This window comes from Schistocerca piceifrons, unplaced genomic scaffold (assembly GCF_021461385.2).
Source record: "Schistocerca piceifrons isolate TAMUIC-IGC-003096 unplaced genomic scaffold, iqSchPice1.1 HiC_scaffold_1886, whole genome shotgun sequence".
Classification (NCBI taxonomy): domain Eukaryota; kingdom Metazoa; phylum Arthropoda; class Insecta; order Orthoptera; family Acrididae; genus Schistocerca; species Schistocerca piceifrons.
In genome coordinates, this window is record NW_025727774.1 from 211500 (window position 1) to 236821 (window position 25322).

General features: G+C 53.7%; 4 protein-coding genes across 4 annotated transcripts; all 4 read right to left on the bottom strand.

Annotated features, from left to right (window-relative positions):
• Positions 1-3581: 3581 nt before the first annotated feature.
• Positions 3582-6709, bottom strand: LOC124741222. The gene is made up of 4 exons (XM_047248719.1): positions 6242-6709; positions 5673-6139; positions 4155-5109; positions 3582-4106 (listed from the first exon to the last, which is right to left on the bottom strand). Exons 1-4 carry the CDS (start codon positions 6707-6709, stop codon positions 3582-3584), a joined length of 2415 nt encoding a protein of 804 aa, XP_047104675.1.
• A 1221-nt stretch (positions 6710-7930) lies between these two features.
• On the bottom strand, positions 7931-8971 carry LOC124741224 (E3 ubiquitin-protein ligase RNF12-B-like). Its single transcript, XM_047248720.1, has 2 exons — positions 8504-8971; positions 7931-8455 (listed from the first exon to the last, which is right to left on the bottom strand). The coding sequence occupies exons 1-2, from the start codon at positions 8969-8971 to the stop codon at positions 7931-7933; spliced, it is 993 nt and encodes a 330-aa protein (XP_047104676.1).
• Positions 8972-13431: 4460 nt separating this feature from the next.
• LOC124741225 (E3 ubiquitin-protein ligase RNF12-B-like) lies at positions 13432-14472 on the bottom strand. Its single transcript, XM_047248721.1, has 2 exons — positions 14005-14472; positions 13432-13956 (listed from the first exon to the last, which is right to left on the bottom strand). The coding sequence occupies exons 1-2, from the start codon at positions 14470-14472 to the stop codon at positions 13432-13434; spliced, it is 993 nt and encodes a 330-aa protein (XP_047104677.1).
• A 4460-nt stretch (positions 14473-18932) lies between these two features.
• On the bottom strand, positions 18933-19973 carry LOC124741226 (E3 ubiquitin-protein ligase RNF12-B-like). The gene is made up of 2 exons (XM_047248722.1): positions 19506-19973; positions 18933-19457 (listed from the first exon to the last, which is right to left on the bottom strand). The coding sequence occupies exons 1-2, from the start codon at positions 19971-19973 to the stop codon at positions 18933-18935; spliced, it is 993 nt and encodes a 330-aa protein (XP_047104678.1).
• Positions 19974-25322: the final 5349 nt, after the last annotated feature.

Below are 25322 nucleotides of genomic sequence, written 5' to 3' on the forward strand. Positions count from 1 at the left end.
CTCAAACTGAGAGGTTAGCTCAACTTGAGAGGACAGCTCAACTGTAGAGGACAGCTCAACTTGAGAGGACAGCTCAACTTGAGAGGACAGCACAACTTGAGAGGACAGCACAACTTGCGAGGACAGCACAACTTGCGAGGACAGCAAAGCTTGCGAGGACAGCAAAGCTTGTGAGGACAGCAAAGCTTGTGAGGACAGCATGGCTTGCGAGGACAGCAAGGCTTGCGTGGACAGCAAGGCTTCCGAGGACAGCACGGCTTGCGAGGACAGCACAGATTGCGAGGACAGCACAGCTTGCGAGGACAGCACAGCTTTCGAGGACAGCACAGCTTGCGAGGACAGCACAGCTTTCGAGGACGGCATACCTTGTGAGGACGGCACAGCTTGCGTGGACGGCACAGCTTGCGAGGACAGCTCTACTTGAGAGGAAAGCTCAACTTGAGAGGACAGCTCAACTTGATAGGACAGCAAAGCTTGCGAGGACAGCAAAGCTTGCGAGGACAGCACGGCTTGCAAGGACAGCAAGGCTTGCGTGGACAGCACCGCTTGCGAGGATAGCTCAACTTGAGAGGACAGCTCAACGTGAGAGGACAGCTCAACTTGAGAGGACAGCTCAACTTGAGAGGACAGCTTAACTTGAGAGGACAGCTCAACTTGAGAGGACAGCTCAACTTGAGAGGACAGCTCATCTAGAGAGGACAGCTCAACATCAGAGGACAGCTCAACTTGAAGGAGAGGCCAACTTAAGAGGATATCTCAACTTGAGAGGACAGCTCAACGTGAGAGGACAGCTTAACTTGAGAGGACAGCTCAACTTCAGAGGACAGCTCAAGTTGAGAGGACAGCTCAACTAGAGAGGACGGCACAACTTGGGAGGTCAGCTCAAGTTGAGAGGACAGCTCAAGTTGAGAGGAGAGCTCAACTTGAGAGGACAGCTCAATCTGAGAGGACAGCTCAACTTGAGAGGACAGCTCAACTTGAGAGGATAGCTCAACTTGAGAGGACGGCACAACTTGAAAGGACAGCACAACTTGAGAGGACAGCTCAACTTGACAGGACAGCTCAACTTGAGAGGACAGATCGTCCTGAGAGGACAGCTTAACTTGAGAGGACAGCTCAACTTGAGAGGACAGCTCAACTTGAGAGGACAGCACTACTTGAGAGGAAAGCACAACTTGCGAGGACAGCAAAGCTTGCGAGGACAGCACAGCTTGCCAAGACAGCCCGGCTTTCTAGGACAGCACAGCTTGCGAGGACAGCACAGCTTGCGAGGACAGCACAGCTTGCTAGGACAGCACAGCTTGCGAGGACAGCACAGCTTGTGAGGACAGCACAGCTTGTGAGGACAGCACAGCTTGCGAGGACAGCACAGCTTGCGAGGTCAGCACAGCTTGCGAGGACAGCACAGCTTGCGAGGACAGCACAGCTTGCGAGGACAGCACAGCTTGCGAGGACAGTACAGCTTGCAAGGACAGCACAGCTTGCGAGGACAGCACAGCTTGCGAGGACAGCACACCTTGCAAAGACGGCACAGCTTGCGTAGACGGCACAGCCTGCGAGGACAGCTCAACTTGAGAGGACAGCTCAACTTGAGAGGACAGCTCAACTTGAGAGGACAGCTCAACGTCAGAGGACAGCTCAACTTGAGAGGTCAGCTCAACGTGAGAGGACAGCCCAACTTGAGAGGACAGCGCTACTTGAGAGGAAAGCACAACTTGCGAGGACAGCAATGCTTGTGAGGACAGCACAGCTTGCCAGGACAGCACGGCTTTCTAGGACAGCACAGCTTGCGAGCACAGCACAGCTTGCGAGGAAAGCACAGCTTGCGAGGAAAGCACAGCTTGTGAGGACAGCACAGCTTACGAGGACAGCACAGCTTGCGAGGACAGCACAGCTTGCGAGGACAGCACTGCTTGCGAGGACAGCTCAACTTGAGAGGACAGCTCAACTTGTGAGGACGGCTCAACGTGAGAGAACAGCTCAACTAGAGAGGACAGCTCAACTAGAGACGACAGCTCAACTAGGGAAGACAGCTCAACTACAGAGGACAGCTCAACTAGAGAGGAGAGATCAACTAGAGAAGACAGCTCAACTTTAGAGGACAGCTCAAGTTGAGAGGACAGCTCAACTTGAGAGGACAGCTCAACTTGAGAGGACAGCTCAACCTGAGACGACAGCTCAACTTGAGAGGACAGCACAACTTGAGAGGACAGCACAACTTGGGAGGGCAGCGCAACTTGGGCGGACAGCACAGCTTGCGCCGACAGCAAAGCTTGCACCGACAGCAAAGCTTGCAAGGACAGCACGGCTTGCGAGGACAGCACGGATATCGACGACAGCACGGCTTGCGAGGACAGCATGGCTTGCAAGGACAGCACAGCTTGCGAGAGCAGCACAGCTTGCAGCGACAGCACAGCTTGTGAGGACAGCACAGCTTGCGGGGACAGCTCAGCTTGAGGGGACAGCACAGCTTGCGGGGACAGCACAGCTTGCGGGGACAGCACAGCTTGCGGGGACAGCACAGCTTGCGGGGACAGCACATATTACGAGGACAGCTCAACTTGAGAGGACAGCTCAACCTGAGAGGAAAGCTCAACCTGAAAGGACAGCTCAACTAGAGAGGACAGCTCAATTTTAGAGGACAGCTCAACTTGAGATGACAGCTCAACTTGAGAGGACAGGTCAACTTGAGAGGACAGCTCAACTTGACAGGACAGCTCAATATGACAGCTCAACTTGAGAGGACAGCTCAACTAGAGAGGACAGCTCATCTTGAGAGGACAGCTCAACTTGAGAGGACAGCTCAACTTGAGAGGGCAGCTCAACTTGAGTGTACAGCTCAACTTGAGAGGACAGCTCAAATTGAGAGGACAGCTCAATTTGAGAGGACAGCACAACTTGCGAGGACAGCACAACTTGCGAGGACAGCAAAGCTTGCGAGGACAGCAAAGCTTGTGAGGACAGCAAAGCTTCTGAGGACAGCACGGCTTGCGAGGACAGCAAGGCTTGGGTGGACAGCATGGCTTCCGAGGACAGCATGGCTTGCGAGGACAGCACAGCTTGTGAGGACAGCACAGCTTGCGAGGACAGCACAGCTTGCGATGACAGCATGGCTTGCAAGGACAGCATGGCTTGCGAGGACAGCACAGCTTGCGAGGACAGCACAGCTTGTGAGGACAGCACAGCTTGCGAGGACAGCACAGCTTTCGAGGACAGCACAGCTTGTGATGACAGCACAACTTGCGAGGACAGCACGGCTTGCGAGGACAGCTCAACTTGAGAGGACAGCTCAACTTGAGAGGACAGCTAAACTTGAGAGGACAGCCCACCTTGAGAGAACAGCTCATCTAGAGAGGACAGCTCATCTAGAGAGGACAGCTCAACATCAGAGGACAGCTCAACTTGAAGGAGAAGTCAACTTGAGAGGACAGCTTAACTTGAGAGGACAGCTCAACTTGAGAGGACAGCTCAACTTGAGAGGACAGCTCAACTAGAGAGGGCAGCTCAACTAGAGAGGGCATCTCAACTAGGGAGGTCAGCTCAACTAGAGAGGGAAGCTCAACTTGAGAGGACAGCTCAACTTAAGAGGACAGCTCAACTTGAGAGGGCAGCTCAACTTGAGAGGGCAGCTCAACTTGAGAGGGCAGCTCAACTTGAGAGGGCAGCTCAACTTGAGAGGGCAGCTCATTTTGACAGGGCAGCTCAACTTGAGAGGGCAGCTCAACTTGAGTGTACAGCTCAACTTGAGAGGAAATCTCAACCTGAGAGGACACCTCAACCTGAGAGGACAGCTCAACTTGAGAGGACAGCTCAACTTGAGAGGACAGCTCATCTTGAGTGGACAGCTCAACTTGAGAGGACGGCACAACTTGAAAGGACAGCACAACTTGAGAGGACAGCTCAACTTGAGAGGACAGCTCAACTTGAGAAGACAGCTCAACCTGAGAGGACTGCTTAACTTGAGATGACAGCTCAACTTGAGAGGGCAGCTCAACTTGAGAGGCCAGCACTACTTGAGAGGAAAGCACAACTTGCGAGGACAGCACAACTTGCGAGGACAGCAAAGCTTGCGAGAACAGCACAGCTTGCCAGGACAGCACGGCTTTCTAGGACAGCACAGCTTGAGAGAAAACCACAGCCTGCGAGGACAGCACAGCTTGCGAGGACAGCACAGCTTGCGAGAGCAGCACAGCTTGCAGGGACAGCACAGCTTGCGAGGACAGCACAGCTTGTGGGGACAGCACAGCTGGCGGGGACAGCACAGCTTGCGGGGACGGCACAGCTTGCGGGGACGGCACAGCTTGCGGGGTCAGCACAGCTTGTGGGGACAGCACAGCTTGCGGGGACAGCACACCTTGCGGGGACAGCACAGATTGCGAGGACAGCTCAACTTGGGAGGACAGCTCAACCTGAGAGGAAAGCTCAACCTGAGAGGACAACTCAGCTAGAGAGGACAGCTCAACTTTAGAGGACAGCTCAACTTGCGAGGACAGCACAACTTGCGAGGACAGCAAAGCTTGCGAGGACAGCAAAGCTTGTGAGGACAGCAAAGCTTGTGAGGACAGCATGGCTTGCGAGGACAGCAAGGCTTGCGTGGACAGCAAGGCTTCCGAGGACAGCACGGCTTGCGAGGACAGCACAGATTGCGAGGACAGCACAGCTTGCGAGGACAGCACAGCTTTCGAGGACAGCACAGCTTGCGAGGACAGCACAGCTTTCGAGGACGGCATACCTTGTGAGGACGGCACAGCTTGCGTGGACGGCACAGCTTGCGAGGACAGCTCTACTTGAGAGGAAAGCTCAACTTGAGAGGACAGCTCAACTTGATAGGACAGCAAAGCTTGCGAGGACAGCAAAGCTTGCGAGGACAGCACGGCTTGCAAGGACAGCAAGGCTTGCGTGGACAGCACCGCTTGCGAGGATAGCTCAACTTGAGAGGACAGCTCAACGTGAGAGGACAGCTCAACTTGAGAGGACAGCTCAACTTGAGAGGACAGCTTAACTTGAGAGGACAGCTCAACTTGAGAGGACAGCTCAACTTGAGAGGACAGCTCATCTAGAGAGGACAGCTCAACATCAGAGGACAGCTCAACTTGAAGGAGAGGCCAACTTAAGAGGATATCTCAACTTGAGAGGACAGCTCAACGTGAGAGGACAGCTTAACTTGAGAGGACAGCTCAACTTCAGAGGACAGCTCAAGTTGAGAGGACAGCTCAACTAGAGAGGACGGCACAACTTGGGAGGTCAGCTCAAGTTGAGAGGACAGCTCAAGTTGAGAGGACAGCTCAACTTGAGAGGACAGCTCAATCTGAGAGGACAGCTCAACTTGAGAGGACAGCTCAACTTGAGAGGATAGCTCAACTTGAGAGGACGGCACAACTTGAAAGGACAGCACAACTTGAGAGGACAGCTCAACTTGACAGGACAGCTCAACTTGAGAGGACAGATCGTCCTGAGAGGACAGCTTAACTTGAGAGGACAGCTCAACTTGAGAGGACAGCTCAACTTGAGAGGACAGCACTACTTGAGAGGAAAGCACAACTTGCGAGGACAGCAAAGCTTGCGAGGACAGCACAGCTTGCCAAGACAGCACGGCTTTCTAGGACAGCACAGCTTGCGAGGACAGCACAGCTTGCGAGGACAGCACAGCTTGCTAGGACAGCACAGCTTGCGAGGACAGCACAGCTTGTGAGGACAGCACAGCTTGTGAGGACAGCACAGCTTGCGAGGACAGCACAGCTTGCGAGGTCAGCACAGCTTGCGAGGACAGCACAGCTTGCGAGGACAGCACAGCTTGCGAGGACAGCACAGCTTGCGAGGACAGTACAGCTTGCAAGGACAGCACAGCTTGCGAGGACAGCACAGCTTGCGAGGACAGCACACCTTGCAAAGACGGCACAGCTTGCGTAGACGGCACAGCCTGCGAGGACAGCTCAACTTGAGAGGACAGCTCAACTTGAGAGGACAGCTCAACTTGAGAGGACAGCTCAACGTCAGAGGACAGCTCAACTTGAGAGGTCAGCTCAACGTGAGAGGACAGCCCAACTTGAGAGGACAGCGCTACTTGAGAGGAAAGCACAACTTGCGAGGACAGCAATGCTTGTGAGGACAGCACAGCTTGCCAGGACAGCACGGCTTTCTAGGACAGCACAGCTTGCGAGCACAGCACAGCTTGCGAGGAAAGCACAGCTTGCGAGGAAAGCACAGCTTGTGAGGACAGCACAGCTTACGAGGACAGCACAGCTTGCGAGGACAGCACAGCTTGCGAGGACAGCACTGCTTGCGAGGACAGCTCAACTTGAGAGGACAGCTCAACTTGTGAGGACGGCTCAACGTGAGAGAACAGCTCAACTAGAGAGGACAGCTCAACTAGAGACGACAGCTCAACTAGGGAAGACAGCTCAACTACAGAGGACAGCTCAACTAGAGAGGACAGATCAACTAGAGAAGACAGCTCAACTTTAGAGGACAGCTCAAGTTGAGAGGACAGCTCAACTTGAGAGGACAGCTCAACTTGAGAGGACAGCTCAACCTGAGACGACAGCTCAACTTGAGAGGACAGCACAACTTGAGAGGACAGCACAACTTGGGAGGGCAGCACAACTTGGGCGGACAGCACAGCTTGCGCCGACAGCAAAGCTTGCAAGGACAGCACGGCTTGCGAGGACAGCACGGATATCGACGACAGCACGGCTTGCGAGGACAGCATGGCTTGCAAGGACAGCACAGCTTGCGAGAGCAGCACAGCTTGCAGCGACAGCACAGCTTGTGAGGACAGCACAGCTTGCGGGGACAGCTCAGCTTGAGGGGACAGCACAGCTTGCGGGGACAGCACAGCTTGCGGGGACAGCACAGCTTGCGGGGACAGCACAGCTTGCGGGGACAGCACATATTACGAGGACAGCTCAACTTGAGAGGACAGCTCAACCTGAGAGGAAAGCTCAACCTGAAAGGACAGCTCAACTAGAGAGGACAGCTCAATTTTAGAGGACAGCTCAACTTGAGATGACAGCTCAACTTGAGAGGACAGGTCAACTTGAGAGGACAGCTCAACTTGACAGGACAGCTCAATATGACAGCTCAACTTGAGAGGACAGCTCAACTAGAGAGGACAGCTCATCTTGAGAGGACAGCTCAACTTGAGAGGACAGCTCAACTTGAGAGGGCAGCTCAACTTGAGTGTACAGCTCAACTTGAGAGGACAGCTCAAATTGAGAGGACAGCTCAATTTGAGAGGACAGCACAACTTGCGAGGACAGCACAACTTGCGAGGACAGCAAAGATTGCAAGGACAGCAAAGCTTGTGAGGACAGCAAAGCTTGTGAGGACAGCACGGCTTGCGAGGACAGCAAGGCTTGGGTGGACAGCATGGCTTCCGAGGACAGCACGGCTTGCGAGGACAGCACAGCTTGTGAGGACAGCACAGCTTGCGAGGACAGCACAGCTTGCGATGACAGCATGGCTTGCAAGGACAGCACGGCTTGCGAGGACAGCACAGCTTGCGAGGACAGCACAGCTTGTGAGGACAGCACAGCTTGCGAGGACAGCACAGCTTTCGAGGACAGCACAGCTTGTGATGACAGCACAACTTGCGAGGACAGCACGGCTTGCGAGGACAGCTCAACTTGAGAGGACAGCTCAACTTGAGAGGACAGCTAAACTTGAGAGGACAGCCCACCTTGAGAGAACAGCTCATCTAGAGAGGACAGCTCATCTAGAGAGGACAGCTCAACATCAGAGGACAGCTCAACTTGAAGGAGAAGTCAACTTGAGAGGACAGCTTAACTTGAGAGGACAGCTCAACTTGAGAGGACAGCTCAACTTGAGAGGACAGCTCAACTAGAGAGGGCAGCTCAACTAGAGAGGGCATCTCAACTAGGGAGGTCAGCTCAACTAGAGAGGGAAGCTCAACTTGAGAGGACAGCTCAACTTAAGAGGACAGCTCAACTTGAGAGGGCAGCTCAACTTGAGAGGGCAGCTCAACTTGAGAGGGCAGCTCAACTTGAGAGGGCAGCTCAACTTGAGAGGGCAGCTCATTTTGACAGGGCAGCTCAACTTGAGAGGGCAGCTCAACTTGAGTGTACAGCTCAACTTGAGAGGAAATCTCAACCTGAGAGGACACCTCAACCTGAGAGGACAGCTCAACTTGAGAGGACAGCTCAACTTGAGAGGACAGCTCATCTTGAGTGGACAGCTCAACTTGAGAGGACGGCACAACTTGAAAGGACAGCACAACTTGAGAGGACAGCTCAACTTGAGAGGACAGCTCAACTTGAGAAGACAGCTCAACCTGAGAGGACAGCTTAACTTGAGATGACAGCTCAACTTGAGAGGGCAGCTCAACTTGAGAGGCCAGCACTACTTGAGAGGAAAGCACAACTTGCGAGGACAGCACAACTTGCGAGGACAGCAAAGCTTGCGAGAACAGCACAGCTTGCCAGGACAGCACGGCTTTCTAGGACAGCACAGCTTGAGAGAAAACCACAGCCTGCGAGGACAGCACAGCTTGCGAGGACAGCACAGCTTGCGAGAGCAGCACAGCTTGCAGGGACAGCACAGCTTGCGAGGACAGCACAGCTTGTGGGGACAGCACAGCTGGCGGGGACAGCACAGCTTGCGGGGACGGCACAGCTTGCGGGGACGGCACAGCTTGCGGGGTCAGCACAGCTTGTGGGGACAGCACAGCTTGCGGGGACAGCACACCTTGCGGGGACAGCACAGATTGCGAGGACAGCTCAACTTGGGAGGACAGCTCAACCTGAGAGGAAAGCTCAACCTGAGAGGACAACTCAGCTAGAGAGGACAGCTCAACTTTAGAGGACAGCTCAACTTGAGAGGACAGCACAACTTGCGAGGACAGCACAACTTGCGAGGACAGCAAAGCTTGCGAGGACAGCAAAGCTTGTGAGGACAGCACGGCTTGCGAGGACAGCACGACTTGCGAGGACAGCACAGCTTGCGAGGACAGCATGGCTTGCAAGGACAGCACGGCTTGCGAGGACAGCACAGCTTGCGAGGAGAGCACAGCATGCGAGGATAGCTCAACTTAAGAGGACAGCTGAACTTCAGAGGACAGCTCAACTTCAGAGGACAGCTTAACTTGAGAGGACAGCTCAACTTCAGAGGGCATCTCAACTTGAGAGGACAGCTCAACTTGAGAGGACAGCTCATCTAGAGAGGACAGCTCATCTAGAGAGGACAGCTCAACATCAGAGGACAGCTCAACTTGAAGGAGAGGTCAACTTGAGATGACATCTCAACTTGAGAGGACAGCTCAACTTGAGAGGACAGCTCAACCAGAGAGGACAGCTCAACTAGAGAGGACAGCTCAACTAGAGAGGACAGCTCAACTAGGGAAGACAGCTGAACTAGAGAGGACAGCTCAACTAGAGAGGACAGATCAACTAGAGAAGACAGCTCAACTTGAGAGGACAACTTAACTTTAGAGGACAGCTCAACTTGAGAGGACAGCTCAACTTGAGAGGACAGCTCAACTTGAGAGGACAGCTCAACCTGAGATGACAGCTCAACTTGAGAGGACAGCTCAACTTGAGAGGACAGCTCAACTTGAGAGGACAGCTCAACTAGAGAGGACAGCTCAACTAGAGAGGACAGCTCAACTTGAGAGGACAGCACAACTTGCGAGGACAGCACAACTTGTGCGGACAGCACAGCTTGCACCGACAGCAAAGCTTGCACCGACAGCAAAGCTTGCAAGGACAGCACGGCTTGCTAAGACAGCACGGATTGCGACGACAGCACGGCTTGCGAGGACAGCACGGCTTGCGAGGACAGCACAGCTTGAGAGAGCAGCACAGCTTGCAGGGACAGCACAGCTTGCGAGGACAACACAGGTTGCGGGGACAGCACAGCTTGCGGGGACAGCACAGCTTGCGGGGACAGCACACCTTGCGGGGACAGCACAGATTGCGAGGACAGCTCAACTTGAGAGGACAGCTCAACCTGAGAGGAAAGCTCAACCTGAGAGGACAGCTCAACTAGAGAGGACAGCTCAACTTTAGAGGACAGCTCAACTTGAGAGGACAATTCAACTTGAGAGGACAGCTCAACTTGAGAGGGCAGCTCAACTTGAGAGGGCAGCTCAACTTCAGAGGGCAGCTCAACTTCAGAGGGCAGCTCAGCTTGAGATGGCAGCTCAACTTGAGAGGGCAGCTCAACTTGAGAGGACAGCTCAATTTGAGAGGACAGCACAACTTGAGAGGACAGCACAACTTGCGAGGACAGCACAACTTGGGAGGACACCACAGCTTGCGCCGACAGCAAAGCCTGCACTGACAGCAAAGCTTGCAAGGACAGCACGGCTTGCGAGGACAGCACGGATTACGACGACAGCACGGCTTGCGAGGACAGCACGGCTTGCGAGGACAGCACAGGTTGCGAGAGCAGCTCAACTTGAGAGGACAGGTCAACTTAAAAGGGCAGCTCAACTTCAGAGGGCAGGTCAACTTGAGAGGGCAGCTCAACTTGAGAACGCAGCTCAACTTGAGAGGGCAGCTCAACTTGAGTGTACAGCTCAACTTGAGAGGAAATCTCATCTTGAGAGGACAGCTCAACTTGAGAGGACAGCTCAACTTAAAAGGGCAGCTCAACTTCAGAGGGCAGCTCAACTTGAGAGGGCAGCTCAACTTGATAGGGCAGCTCAACTTGAGAGGACAGCTCAACTTGAGAGGACAGCTCAACTAGAGAGGACAGCACAACTTAAGAGGACAGCTCAACTTAAAAGGGCAGCTCAACTTCAGAGGGCAGCTCAACTTGAGAGGGCAGCTCAACTTGAGAGGGCAGCTCAACTTGAGAGGGCAGCTCAACTTGAGTGTACAGCTCAACTTGAGAGGACAGCTCAACTAGAGAGGACAGCTCATCTTGAGAGGATAGCTCAACTTGAGAGGACAGCTCAACTTAAGAGGAGAGCTCAACTTAAAAGGGCAGCTCAACTTCAGAGGGCAGCTCAACTTGAGAGGGCAGCTCAACTTGATAGGGCAGCTCAACTTGAGAGGACAGCTCAACTTGAGAGGACAGCTCAACTAGAGAGGACAGCTCAACTAGAGAGGACAGCTCAACTAGAGAGGACAGCTCAACTAGGAAAGACAGCTGAACTAGAGAGGACAGCTCAACTAGAGAGGACAGATCAACTAGAGAAGACAGCTCAACTTGAGAGGACAGCTTAACTTTAGAGGACAGCTCAACTTGAGAGGACAGCTCAACTTGAGAGGACAGCTCAACTTGAGAGGACAGCTCAACCTGAGATGACAGCTCAACTTGAGAGGACAGCTCAACTTGCGAGGGCAGCTCAACTTCAGAGGGCAGCTCAATTTGAGAGGACAGCTCAACTTGCGAGGACAGCACAACTTGTGCGGACAGCACAGCTTGCACCGACAGCAAAGCTTGCACCGACAGCAAAGCTTGCAAGGACAGCACGGCTTGCTAAGACAGCACGGATTGCGACGACAGCACGGCTTGCGAGGACAGCACGGCTTGCGCGGACAGCACAGCTTGAGAGAGCAGCACAGCTTGCAGGGACAGCACAGCTTGCGAGGACAACACAGGTTGCGGGGACAGCACAGCTTGCGGGGACAGCACAGCTTGCGGGGACAGCACACCTTGCGGGGACAGCACAGATTGCGAGGACAGCTCAACTTGAGAGGACAGCTCAACCTGAGAGGAAAGCTCAACCTGAGAGGACAGCTCAACTAGAGAGGACAGCTCAACTTTAAAGGACAGCTCAACTTGAGAGGACAATTCAACTTGAGAGGACAGCTCAACTTGAGAGGGCAGCTCAACTTGAGAGGACAGCTCAACTTGTGAGGACGGCTCAACGTGAGAGAACAGCTCAACTAGAGAGGACAGCTCAACTAGAGACGACAGCTCAACTAGGGAAGACAGCTCAACTACAGAGGACAGCTCAACTAGAGAGGACAGATCAACTAGAGAAGACAGCTCAACTTTAGAGGACAGCTCAAGTTGAGAGGACAGCTCAACTTGAGAGGACAGCTCAACTTGAGAGGACAGCTCAACCTGAGACGACAGCTCAACTTGAGAGGACAGCACAACTTGAGAGGACAGCACAACTTGGGAGGGCAGCACAACTTGGGCGGACAGCACAGCTTGCGCCGACAGCAAAGCTTGCAAGGACAGCACGGCTTGCGAGGACAGCACGGATATCGACGACAGCACGGCTTGCGAGGACAGCATGGCTTGCAAGGACAGCACAGCTTGCGAGAGCAGCACAGCTTGCAGCGACAGCACAGCTTGTGAGGACAGCACAGCTTGCGGGGACAGCTCAGCTTGAGGGGACAGCACAGCTTGCGGGGACAGCACAGCTTGCGGGGACAGCACAGCTTGCGGGGACAGCACAGCTTGCGGGGACAGCACATATTACGAGGACGGCTCAACTTGAGAGGACAGCTCAACCTGAGAGGAAAGCTCAACCTGAAAGGACAGCTCAACTAGAGAGGACAGCTCAATTTTAGAGGACAGCTCAACTTGAGATGACAGCTCAACTTGAGAGGACAGGTCAACTTGAGAGGACAGCTCAACTTGACAGAACAGCTCAATATGACAGCTCAACTTGAGAGGACAGCTCAACTAGAGAGGACAGCTCATCTTGAGAGGACAGCTCAACTTGAGAGGACAGCTCAACTTGAGAGGGCAGCTCAACTTGAGTGTACAGCTCAACTTGAGAGGACAGCTCAAATTGAGAGGACAGCTCAATTTGAGAGGACAGCACAACTTGCGAGGACAGCACAACTTGCGAGGACAGCAAAGCTTGCGAGGACAGCAAAGCTTGTGAGGACAGCAAAGCTTGTGAGGACAGCACGGCTTGCGAGGACAGCAAGGCTTGGGTGGACAGCATGGCTTCCGAGGACAGCACGGCTTGCGAGGACAGCACAGCTTGTGAGGACAGCACAGCTTGCGAGGACAGCACAGCTTGCGATGACAGCATGGCTTGCAAGGACAGCACGGCTTGCGAGGACAGCACAGCTTGCGAGGACAGCACAGCTTGTGAGGACAGCACAGCTTGCGAGGACAGCACAGCTTTCGAGGACAGCACAGCTTGTGATGACAGCACAACTTGCGAGGACAGCACGGCTTGCGAGGACAGCTCAACTTGAGAGGACAGCTCAACTTGAGAGGACAGCTAAACTTGAGAGGACAGCCCACCTTGAGAGAACAGCTCATCTAGAGAGGACAGCTCATCTAGAGAGGACAGCTCAACATCAGAGGACAGCTCAACTTGAAGGAGAAGTCAACTTGAGAGGACAGCTTAACTTGAGAGGACAGCTCAACTTGAGAGGACAGCTCAACTTGAGAGGACAGCTCAACTAGAGAGGGCAGCTCAACTAGAGAGGGCATCTCAACTAGGGAGGTCAGCTCAACTAGAGAGGGAAGCTCAACTTGAGAGGACAGCTCAACTTAAGAGGACAGCTCAACTTGAGAGGGCAGCTCAACTTGAGAGGGCAGCTCAACTTGAGAGGGCAGCTCAACTTGAGAGGGCAGCTCAACTTGAGAGGGCAGCTCATTTTGACAGGGCAGCTCAACTTGAGAGGGCAGCTCAACTTGAGTGTACAGCTCAACTTGAGAGGAAATCTCAACCTGAGAGGACACCTCAACCTGAGAGGACAGCTCAACTTGAGAGGACAGCTCAACTTGAGAGGACAGCTCATCTTGAGTGGACAGCTCAACTTGAGAGGACGGCACAACTTGAAAGGACAGCACAACTTGAGAGGACAGCTCAACTTGAGAGGACAGCTCAACTTGAGAAGACAGCTCAACCTGAGAGGACAGCTTAACTTGAGATGACAGCTCAACTTGAGAGGGCAGCTCAACTTGAGAGGCCAGCACTACTTGAGAGGAAAGCACAACTTGCGAGGACAGCACAACTTGCGAGGACAGCAAAGCTTGCGAGAACAGCACAGCTTGCCAGGACAGCACGGCTTTCTAGGACAGCACAGCTTGAGAGAAAACCACAGCCTGCGAGGACAGCACAGCTTGCGAGGACAGCACAGCTTGCGAGAGCAGCACAGCTTGCAGGGACAGCACAGCTTGCGAGGACAGCACAGCTTGTGGGGACAGCACAGCTGGCGGGGACAGCACAGCTTGCGGGGACGGCACAGCTTGCGGGGACGGCACAGCTTGCGGGGTCAGCACAGCTTGTGGGGACAGCACAGCTTGCGGGGACAGCACACCTTGCGGGGACAGCACAGATTGCGAGGACAGCTCAACTTGGGAGGACAGCTCAACCTGAGAGGAAAGCTCAACCTGAGAGGACAACTCAGCTAGAGAGGACAGCTCAACTTTAGAGGACAGCTCAACTTGAGAGGACAGCACAACTTGCGAGGACAGCACAACTTGCGAGGACAGCAAAGCTTGCGAGGACAGCAAAGCTTGTGAGGACAGCACGGCTTGCGAGGACAGCACGACTTGCGAGGACAGCACAGCTTGCGAGGACAGCATGGCTTGCAAGGACAGCACGGCTTGCGAGGACAGCACAGCTTGCGAGGAGAGCACAGCATGCGAGGATAGCTCAACTTAAGAGGACAGCTGAACTTCAGAGGACAGCTCAACTTCAGAGGACAGCTTAACTTGAGAGGACAGCTCAACTTCAGAGGGCATCTCAACTTGAGAGGACAGCTCAACTTGAGAGGACAGCTCATCTAGAGAGGACAGCTCATCTAGAGAGGACAGCTCAACATCAGAGGACAGCTCAACTTGAAGGAGAGGTCAACTTGAGATGACATCTCAACTTGAGAGGATAGCTCAACTTGAGAGGACAGCTCAACCAGAGAGGACAGCTCAACTAGAGAGGACAGCTCAACTAGAGAGGACAGCTCAACTAGGGAAGACAGCTGAACTAGAGAGGACAGCTCAACTAGAGAGGACAGATCAACTAGAGAAGACAGCTCAACTTGAGAGGACAGCTTAACTTTAGAGGACAGCTCAACTTGAGAGGACAGCTCAACTTGAGAGGACAGCTCAACTTGAGAGGACAGCTCAACCTGAGATGACAGCTCAACTTGAGAGGACAGCTCAACTTGAGAGGACAGCTCAACTTGAGAGGACAGCTCAACTAGAGAGGACAGCTCAACTAGAGAGGACAGCTCAACTTGAGAGGACAGCACAACTTGCGAGGACAGCACAACTTGTGCGGACAGCACAGCTTGCACCGACAGCAAAGCTTGCACCGACAGCAAAGCTTGCAAGGACAGCACGGCTTGCTAAGACAGCACGGATTGCGACGACAGCACGGCTTGCGAGGACAGCACGGCTTGCGAGGACAGCACAGCTTGAGAGAGCAGCACAGCTTGCAGGGACAGCACAGCTTGCGAGGACAACACAGGTTGCGGGGACAGCACAGCTTGCGGGGACAGCACAGCTTGCGGGGACAGCACACCTTGCGGGGACAGCACAGATTGCGAGGACAGCTCAACTTGAGAGGACAGCTCAACCTGAGAGGAAAGCTCAACCTGAGAGGACAGCTCAACTAGAGAGGACAGCTCAACTTTAGAGGACAGCTCAACTTGAGAGGACAATTCAACTTGAGAGGACAGCTCAACTTGAGAAAGCAGCTCAACTTGAGAGGGCAGCTCAACTTCAGAGGGCAGCTCAACTTCAGAGGGCAGCTCAGCTTGAGATGGCAGCTCAACTTGAGAGGGCAGCTCAACTTGAGAGGACAGCTCAATTTGAGAGGACAGCACAACTTGAGAGGACAGCACAACTTGCGAGGACAGCACAACTTGGGAGGACACCACAGCTTGCGCCGACAGCAAAGCCTGCACTGACAGCAAAGCTTGCAAGGACAGCACGGCTTGCGAGGACAGCACGGATTACGACGACAGCACGGCTTGCGAGGACAGCACGGCTTGCGAGGACAGCACAGGTTGCGAGAGCAGCTCAACTTGAGAGGACAGGTCAACTTAAAAGGGCAGCTCAACTTCAGAGGGCAGGTCAACTTGAGAGGGCAGCTCAACTTGAGAACGCAGCTCAACTTGAGAGGGCAGCTCAACTTGAGTGTACAGCTCAACTTGAGAGGAAATCTCATCTTGAGAGGACAGCTCAACTTGAGAGGACAGCTCAACTTAAAAGGGCAGCTCAACTTCAGAGGGCAGCTCAACTTGAGAGGGCAGCTCAACTTGATAGGGCAGCTCAACTTGAGAGGACAGCTCAACTAGAGAGGACAGCTCAACTAGAGAGGACAGCACAACTTAAGAGGACAGCTCAACTTAAAAGGGCAGCTCAACTTCAGAGGGCAGCTCAACTTGAGAGGGCAGCTCAACTTGAGAGGGCAGCTCAACTTGAGAGGGCAGCTCAACTTGAGTGTACAGCTCAACTTGAGAGGACAGCTCAACTAGAGAGGACAGCTCATCTTGAGAGGATAGCTCAACTTGAGAGGACAGCTCAACTTAAGAGGAGAGCTCAACTTAAAAGGGCAGCTCAACTTCAGAGGGCAGCTCAACTTGAGAGGGCAGCTCAACTTGATAGGGCAGCTCAACTTGAGAGGACAGCTCAACTTGAGAGGACAGCTCAACTAGAGAGGACAGCTCAACTAGAGAGGACAGCTCAACTAGAGAGGACAGCTCAACTAGGAAAGACAGCTGAACTAGAGAGGACAGCTCAACTAGAGAGGACAGATCAACTAGAGAAGACAGCTCAACTTGAGAGGACAGCTTAACTTTAGAGGACAGCTCAACTTGAGAGGACAGCTCAACTTGAGAGGACAGCTCAACTTGAGAGGACAGCTCAACCTGAGATGACAGCTCAACTTGAGAGGACAGCTCAACTTGCGAGGGCAGCTCAACTTCAGAGGGCAGCTCAATTTGAGAGGACAGCTCAACTTGCGAGGACAGCACAACTTGTGCGGACAGCACAGCTTGCACCGACAGCAAAGCTTGCACCGACAGCAAAGCTTGCAAGGACAGCACGGCTTGCTAAGACAGCACGGATTGCGACGACAGCACGGCTTGCGAGGACAGCACGGCTTGCGCGGACAGCACAGCTTGAGAGAGCAGCACAGCTTGCAGGGACAGCACAGCTTGCGAGGACAACACAGGTTGCGGGGACAGCACAGCTTGCGGGGACAGCACAGCTTGCGGGGACAGCACACCTTGCGGGGACAGCACAGATTGCGAGGACAGCTCAACTTGAGAGGACAGCTCAACCTGAGAGGAAAGCTCAACCTGAGAGGACAGCTCAACTAGAGAGGACAGCTCAACTTTAAAGGACAGCTCAACTTGAGAGGACAATTCAACTTGAGAGGACAGCTCAACTTGAGAGGGCAGCTCAACTTGAGAGGACAGCTCAACTAGTGAGGACGGCTCAACGTGAGAGAACAGCTCAACTAGAGAGGACAGCTCAACTAGAGACGACAGCTCAACTAGGGAAGACAGCTCAACTACAGAGGACAGCTCAACTAGAGAGGACAGATCAACTAGAGAAGACAGCTCAACTTTAGAGGACAGCTCAAGTTGAGAGGACAGCTCAACTTGAGAGGACAGCTCAACTTGAGAGGACAGCTCAACCTGAGACGACAGCTCAACTTGAGAGGACAGCACAACTTGAGAGGACAGCACAACTTGGGAGGGCAGCACAACTTGGGCGGACAGCACAGCTTGCGCCGACAGCAAAGCTTGCAAGGACAGCACGGCTTGCGAGGACAGCACGGATATCGACGACAGCACGGCTTGCGAGGACAGCATGGCTTGCAAGGACAGCACAGCTTGCGAGAGCAGCACAGCTTGCAGCGACAGCACAGCTTGTGAGGACAGCACAGCTTGCGGGGACAGCTCAGCTTGAGGGGACAGCACAGCTTGCGGGGACAGCACAGCTTGCGGGGACAGCACAGCTTGCGGGGACAGCACAGCTTGCGGGGACAGCACATATTACGAGGACAGCTCAACTTGAGAGGACAGCTCAACCTGAGAGGAAAGCTCAACCTGAAAGGACAGCTCAACTAGAGAGGACAGCTCAATTTTAGAGGACAGCTCAACTTGAGATGACAGCTCAACTTGAGAGGACAGGTCAACTTGAGAGGACAGCTCAACTTGACAGGACAGCTCAATATGACAGCTCAACTTGAGAGGACAGCTCAACTAGAGAGGACAGCTCATCTTGAGAGGACAGCTCAACTTGAGAGGACAGCTCAACTTGAGAGGGCAGCTCAACTTGAGTGTACAGCTCAACTTGAGAGGACAGCTCAAATTGAGAGGACAGCTCAATTTGAGAGGACAGCACAACTTGCGAGGACAGCACAACTTGCGAGGACAGCAAAGCTTGCGAGGACAGCAAAGCTTGTGAGGACAGCAAAGCTTGTGAGGACAGCACGGCTTGCGAGGACAGCAAGGCTTGGGTGGACAGCATGGCTTCCGAGGACAGCACGGCTTGCGAGGACAGCACAGCTTGTGAGGACAGCACAGCTTGCGAGGACAGCACAGCTTGCGATGACAGCATGGCTTGCAAGGACAGCACGGCTTGCGAGGACAGCACAGCTTGCGAGGACAGCACAGCTTGTGAGGACAGCACAGCTTGCGAGGACAGCACAGCTTTCGAGGACAGCACAGCTTGTGATGACAGCACAACTTGCGAGGACAGCACGGCTTGCGAGGACAGCTCAACTTGAGAGGACAGCTCAACTTGAGAGGACAGCTAAACTTGAGAGGACAGCCCACCTTGAGAGAACAGCTCATCTAGAGAGGACAGCTCATCTAGAGAGGACAGCTCAACATCAGAGGACAGCTCAACTTGAAGGAGAAGTCAACTTGAGAGGACAGCTTAACTTGAGAGGACAGCTCAACTTGAGAGGACAGCTCAACTTGAGAGGACAGCTCAACTAGAGAGGGCAGCTCAACTAGAGAGGGCATCTCAACTAGGGAGGTCAGCTCAACTAGAGAGGGAAGCTCAACTTGAGAGGACAGCTCAACTTAAGAGGACAGCTCAACTTGAGAGGGCAGCTCAACTTGAGAGGGCAGCTCAACTTGAGAGGGCAGCTCAACTTGAGAGGGCAGCTCAACTTGAGAGGGCAGCTCATTTTGACAGGGCAGCTCAACTTGAGAGGGCAGCTCAACTTGAGTGTACAGCTCAACTTGAGAGGAAATCTCAACCTGAGAGGACACCTCAACCTGAGAGGACAGCTCAACTTGAGAGGACAGCTCAACTTGAGAGGACAGCTCATCTTGAGTGGACAGCTCAACTTGAGAGGACGGCACAACTTGAAAGGACAGCACAACTTGAGAGGACAGCTCAACTTGAGAGGACAGCTCAACTTGAGAAGACAGCTCAACCTGAGAGGACTGCTTAACTTGAGATGACAGCTCAACTTGAGAGGGCAGCTCAACTTGAGAGGCCAGCACTACTTGAGAGGAAAGCACAACTTGCGAGGACAGCACAACTTGCGAGGACAGCAAAGCTTGCGAGAACAGCACAGCTTGCCAGGACAGCACGGCTTTCTAGGACAGCACAGCTTGAGAGAAAACCACAGCCTGCGAGGACAGCACAGCTTGCGAGGACAGCACAGCTTGCGAGAGCAGCACAGCTTGCAGGGACAGCACAGCTTGCGAGGACAGCACAGCTTGTGGGGACAGCACAGCTGGCGGGGACAGCACAGCTTGCGGGGACGGCACAGCTTGCGGGGACGGCACAGCTTGCGGGGTCAGCACAGCTTGTGGGGACAGCACAGCTTGCGGGGACAGCACACCTTGCGGGGACAGCACAGATTGCGAGGACAGCTCAACTTGGGAGGACAGCTCAACCTGAGAGGAAAGCTCAACCTGAGAGGACAACTCAGCTAGAGAGGACAGCTCAACTTTAGAGGACAGCTCAACTTGAGAGGACAGCACAACTTGCGAGGACAGCACAACTTGCGAGGACAGCAAAGCTTGCGAGGACAGCAAAGCTTGTGAGGACAGCACGGCTTGCGAGGACAGCACGACTTGCGAGGACAGCACAGCTTGCGAGGACAGCATGGCTTGCAAGGACAGCACGGCTTGCGAGGACAGCACAGCTTGCGAGGAGAGCACAGCATGCGAGGATAGCTCAACTTAAGAGGACAGCTGAACTTCAGAGGACAGCTCAACTTCAGAGGACAGCTTAACTTGAGAGGACAGCTCAACTTCAGAGGGCATCTCAACTTGAGAGGACAGCTCAACTTGAGAGGACAGCTCATATAGAGAGGACAGCTCATCTAGAGAGGACAGCTCAACATCAGAGGACAGCTCAACTTGAAGGAGAGGTCAACTTGAGATGACATCTCAACTTGAGAGGACAGCTCAACTTGAGAGGACAGCTCAACCAGAGAGGACAGCTCAACTAGAGAGGACAGCTCAACTAGAGAGGACAGCTCAACTAGGGAAGACAGCTGAACTAGAGAGGACAGCTCAACTAGAGAGGACAGATCAACTAGAGAAGACAGCTCAACTTGAGAGGACAGCTTAACTTTAGAGGACAGCTCAACTTGAGAGGACAGCTCAACTTGAGAGGACAGCTCAACTTGAGAGGACAGCTCAACCTGAGATGACAGCTCAACTTGAGAGGACAGCTCAACTTGAGAGGACAGCTCAACTTGAGAGGACAGCTCAACTAGAGAGGACAGCTCAACTAGAGAGGACAGCTCAACTTGAGAGGACAGCACAACTTGCGAGGACAGCACAACTTGTGCGGACAGCACAGCTTGCACCGACAGCAAAGCTTGCACCGACAGCAAAGCTTGCAAGGACAGCACGGCTTGCTAAGACAGCACGGATTGCGACGACAGCACGGCTTGCGAGGACAGCACGGCTTGCGAGGACAGCACAGCTTGAGAGAGCAGCACAGCTTGCAGGGACAGCACAGCTTGCGAGGACAACACAGGTTGCGGGGACAGCACAGCTTGCGGGGACAGCACAGCTTGCGGGGACAGCACACCTTGCGGGGACAGCACAGATTGCGAGGACAGCTCAACTTGAGAGGACAGCTCAACCTGAGAGGAAAGCTCAACCTGAGAGGACAGCTCAACTAGAGAGGACAGCTCAACTTTAGAGGACAGCTCAACTTGAGAGGACAATTCAACTTGAGAGGACAGCTCAACTTGAGAGGGCAGCTCAACTTGAGAGGGCAGCTCAACTTCAGAGGGCAGCTCAACTTCAGAGGGCAGCTCAGCTTGAGATGGCAGCTCAACTTGAGAGGGCAGCTCAACTTGAGAGGACAGCTCAATTTGAGAGGACAGCACAACTTGAGAGGACAGCACAACTTGCGAGGACAGCACAACTTGGGAGGACACCACAGCTTGCGCCGACAGCAAAGCCTGCACTGACAGCAAAGCTTGCAAGGACAGCACGGCTTGCGAGGACAGCACGGATTACGACGACAGCACGGCTTGCGAGGACAGCACGGCTTGCGAGGACAGCACAGGTTGCGAGAGCAGCTCAACTTGAGAGGACAGGTCAACTTAAAAGGGCAGCTCAACTTCAGAGGGCAGGTCAACTTGAGAGGGCAGCTCAACTTGAGAACGCAGCTCAACTTGAGAGGGCAGCTCAACTTGAGTGTACAGCTCAACTTGAGAGGAAATCTCATCTTGAGAGGACAGCTCAACTTGAGAGGACAGCTCAACTTAAAAGGGCAGCTCAACTTCAGAGGGCAGCTCAACTTGAGAGGGCAGCTCAACTTGATAGGGCAGCTCAACTTGAGAGGACAGCTCAACTTGAGAGGACAGCTCAACTAGAGAGGACAGCACAACTTAAGAGGACAGCTCAACTTAAAAGGGCAGCTCAACTTCAGAGGGCAGCTCAACTTGAGAGGGCAGCTCAACTTGAGAGGGCAGCTCAACTTGAGAGGGCAGCTCAACTTGAGTGTACAGCTCAACTTGAGAGGACAGCTCAACTAGAGAGGACAGCTCATCTTGAGAGGATAGCTCAACTTGAGAGGACAGCTCAACTTAAGAGGAGAGCTCAACTTAAAAGGGCAGCTCAACTTCAGAGGGCAGCTCAACTTGAGAGGGCAGCTCAACTTGATAGGGCAGCTCAACTTGAGAGGACAGCTCAACTTGAGAGGACAGCTCAACTAGAGAGGACAGCTCAACTAGAGAGGACAGCTCAACTAGAGAGGACAGCTCAACTAGGAAAGACAGCTGAACTAGAGAGGACAGCTCAACTAGAGAGGACAGATCAACTAGAGAAGACAGCTCAACTTGAGAGGACAGCTTAACTTTAGAGGACAGCTCAACTTGAGAGGACAGCTCAACTTGAGAGGACAGCTCAACTTGAGAGGACAGCTCAACCTGAGATGACAGCTCAACTTGAGAGGACAGCTCAACTTGCGAGGGCAGCTCAACTTCAGAGGGCAGCTCAATTTGAGAGGACAGCTCAACTTGCGAGGACAGCACAACTTGTGCGGACAGCACAGCTTGCACCGACAGCAAAGCTTGCACCGACAGCAAAGCTTGCAAGGACAGCACGGCTTGCTAAGACAGCACGGATTGCGACGACAGCACGGCTTGCGAGGACAGCACGGCTTGCGCGGACAGCACAGCTTGAGAGAGCAGCACAGCTTGCAGGGACAGCACAGCTTGCGAGGACAACACAGGTTGCGGGGACAGCACAGCTTGCGGGGACAGCACAGCTTGCGGGGACAGCACACCTTGCGGGGACAGCACAGATTGCGAGGACAGCTCAACTTGAGAGGACAGCTCAACCTGAGAGGAAAGCTCAACCTGAGAGGACAGCTCAACTAGAGAGGACAGCTCAACTTTAAAGGACAGCTCAACTTGAGAGGACAATTCAACTTGAGAGGACAGCTCAACTTGAGAGGGCAGCTCAACTTGAGAGGGCAGCTCAACTTCAGAGGGCAGCTCAACTTCAGAGGGCAGCTCAGCTTGAGAGGGCAGCTCAACTTGAGAGGGCAGCTCAACTTGAGAGGACAGCTCAATTTGAGAGGACAGCACAACTTGAGAGGACAGCACAACTTGCGAGGACAGCACAACTTGGGAGGACACCACAGCTTGCGCCGACAGCAAAGCTTGCACTGACAGCAAAGCTTGCAAGGACAGCACGGCTTGCGAGGACAGCACGGATTGCGGCGACAGCACGGCTAGCGAGGACAGCACGGCTTGCGAGGACAGCACAGGTTGCGAGAGCAGCTCAACTTGAGAGGACAGGTCAACTTAAAAGGGCAGCTCAACTTGAGAGGGCAGCTCAACTTGAGAGGGCAGCTCAACTTGAGAACGCAGCTCAACTTGAGAGGGCAGCTCAACTTGAGTGTACAGCTCAACTTGAGAGGAAATCTCATCTTGAGAGGACAGCTCAACTTGAGAGGACAGCTCAACTTAAAAGGGCAGCTCAACTTCAGAGGGCAGCTCAACTTGAGAGGGCAGCTCAACTTGATAGGGCAGCTCAACTTGAGAGGACAGCTCAACTTGAGAGGACAGCTCAACTAGAGAGGACAGCACAACTTAAGAGGACAGCTCAACTTAAAAGGGCAGCTCAACTTCAGAGGGCAGCTCAACTTGAGAGGGCAGCTCAACTTGAGAGGGCAGCTCAACGTGAGAGGGCAGCTCAACTTGAGAGGGCAGCTCAACTTGAGAGGGTAGCTCAACTTGAGTGTACAGCTCAACTTGAGAGGAAATCTCAAGCTGAGAGGACACCTGAACCTGAGAGGACAGCTCAACTTGAGAGGACAGTCCAACTGTAGAGGACAGCAGAACTGTAGAGGACAGCAGAACTGTAGAGGCAGCTCAACTTGAGAGGACACCTCAACTTGAGAGGACAGCTCAACTTGAGAGGACAGCTCAACTTGAGAGGACAGCTCAACTTGAGAGGACAGCTCAACTCGAGAGGACAGCACAACTTGAGAGGACAGCACAACTTGCGAGGACAGCACAACTTGCGAGGACAGCAAAGCTTGCGAGGACAGCAAAGCTTGTGTGGACAGCAAAACTTGTGAGGACAGCACGGCTTGCGAGGACAGCAAGGCTTGCGTGGACAGCATGGCTTCCGAGGACAGCACGGCTTGCGAGGACAGCACGGCTTGTGAGGACAGCATGGCTTGCGAGGACAGCACGGCTTGCGAGGACAGCTCGGCTTGCTAGGACAGCACAGCTTGCGAGGACAGCACAGCTTGCGAGGACAGCACAGCTTGCGAGGACAGCACAGCTTGCGATGACAGCACAACTTGCGAGGACAGCACGGCTTGCGAGGACAGCTCAACTTGAGAGGACAGCTCAACTTGAGAGGACAGCTCAACTTGAGAGGACAGCTCAACCTGAGAGGACAGCTCAACTTGAGAGGACAGCTTAACTTGAGAGGACAGCTCAACTTGAGAGGGCAGCTCAACTTGAGAGGACAGCTCAACTTGAGAGGACAGCTCATGTACAGAGGACAGCTCATCTAGAGAGGACAGCTCAACATCAGAGGACAGCTCAACTTGAAGGAGAGGTCAACTTGAGAGGACATCTCAACTTGAGAGGACAGCTCAACTTGAGAGGACAGCTCAACTTGAGAGGACAGCTCAACTAGAGAGGGCAGCTCATCTTGAGAGGACAGCTCAACTTGAGAGGACAGCTCAACTTGAGAGGACAGCTCAACTTGGGAGGGCAGCTCAACTTGAGAGGGCAGCTCAACTTGAGAGGGCAGCTCAACTTGAGAGGGCAGCTCAACTTGAGAGGAAATCTCAACCTGAGAGGACACCTCAACCTGAGAGGACAGCTCAACTTGAGAGGACAGTCCAACTGTAGAGGACAGCTCAACTGTAGAGGACAGCTCAACTTGAGAGGACAGCTCAACTTGAGAGGACAGCACAACTTGCGAGGACAGCACAACTTGCGAGGACAGCAAAGCTTGCGAGGACAGCAAAGCTTGAGAGGACAGCAAAGTTTGTGATGACAGCATGGCTTGCGAGGACAGCAAGGCTTGCGTGGACAGCACGTCTTCCGAGGACAGCACGGCTTGCGAGGACAGCACGGCTTGCGAGGACAGCACAGCTTGCGAGGACAGCACGGCTTGCAAGGACAGCACGGCTTGCAAGGACAGCACAGCTTGCGATGACAGCACAACTTGCGAGGACAGCACGGCTTGCGAGGACAGCTCAACTTGAGAGGACAGCTCAACTTGAGAGGACAGCTCAACTTGAGAGGACAGCTCAACCTGAGAGGACAGCTCAACTTGAGAGGACAGCTTAACTTGAGAGGACAGCTCAACTTGAGAGGGCAGCTCAACTTGAGAGGACAGCTCAACTTGAGAGGACAGCTCATCTACAGAGGACAGCTCATCTAGAGAGGACAGCTCAACATCAGAGGACAGCTCAACTTGAAGGAGAGGTCAACTTGAGAGGACATCTCAACTTGA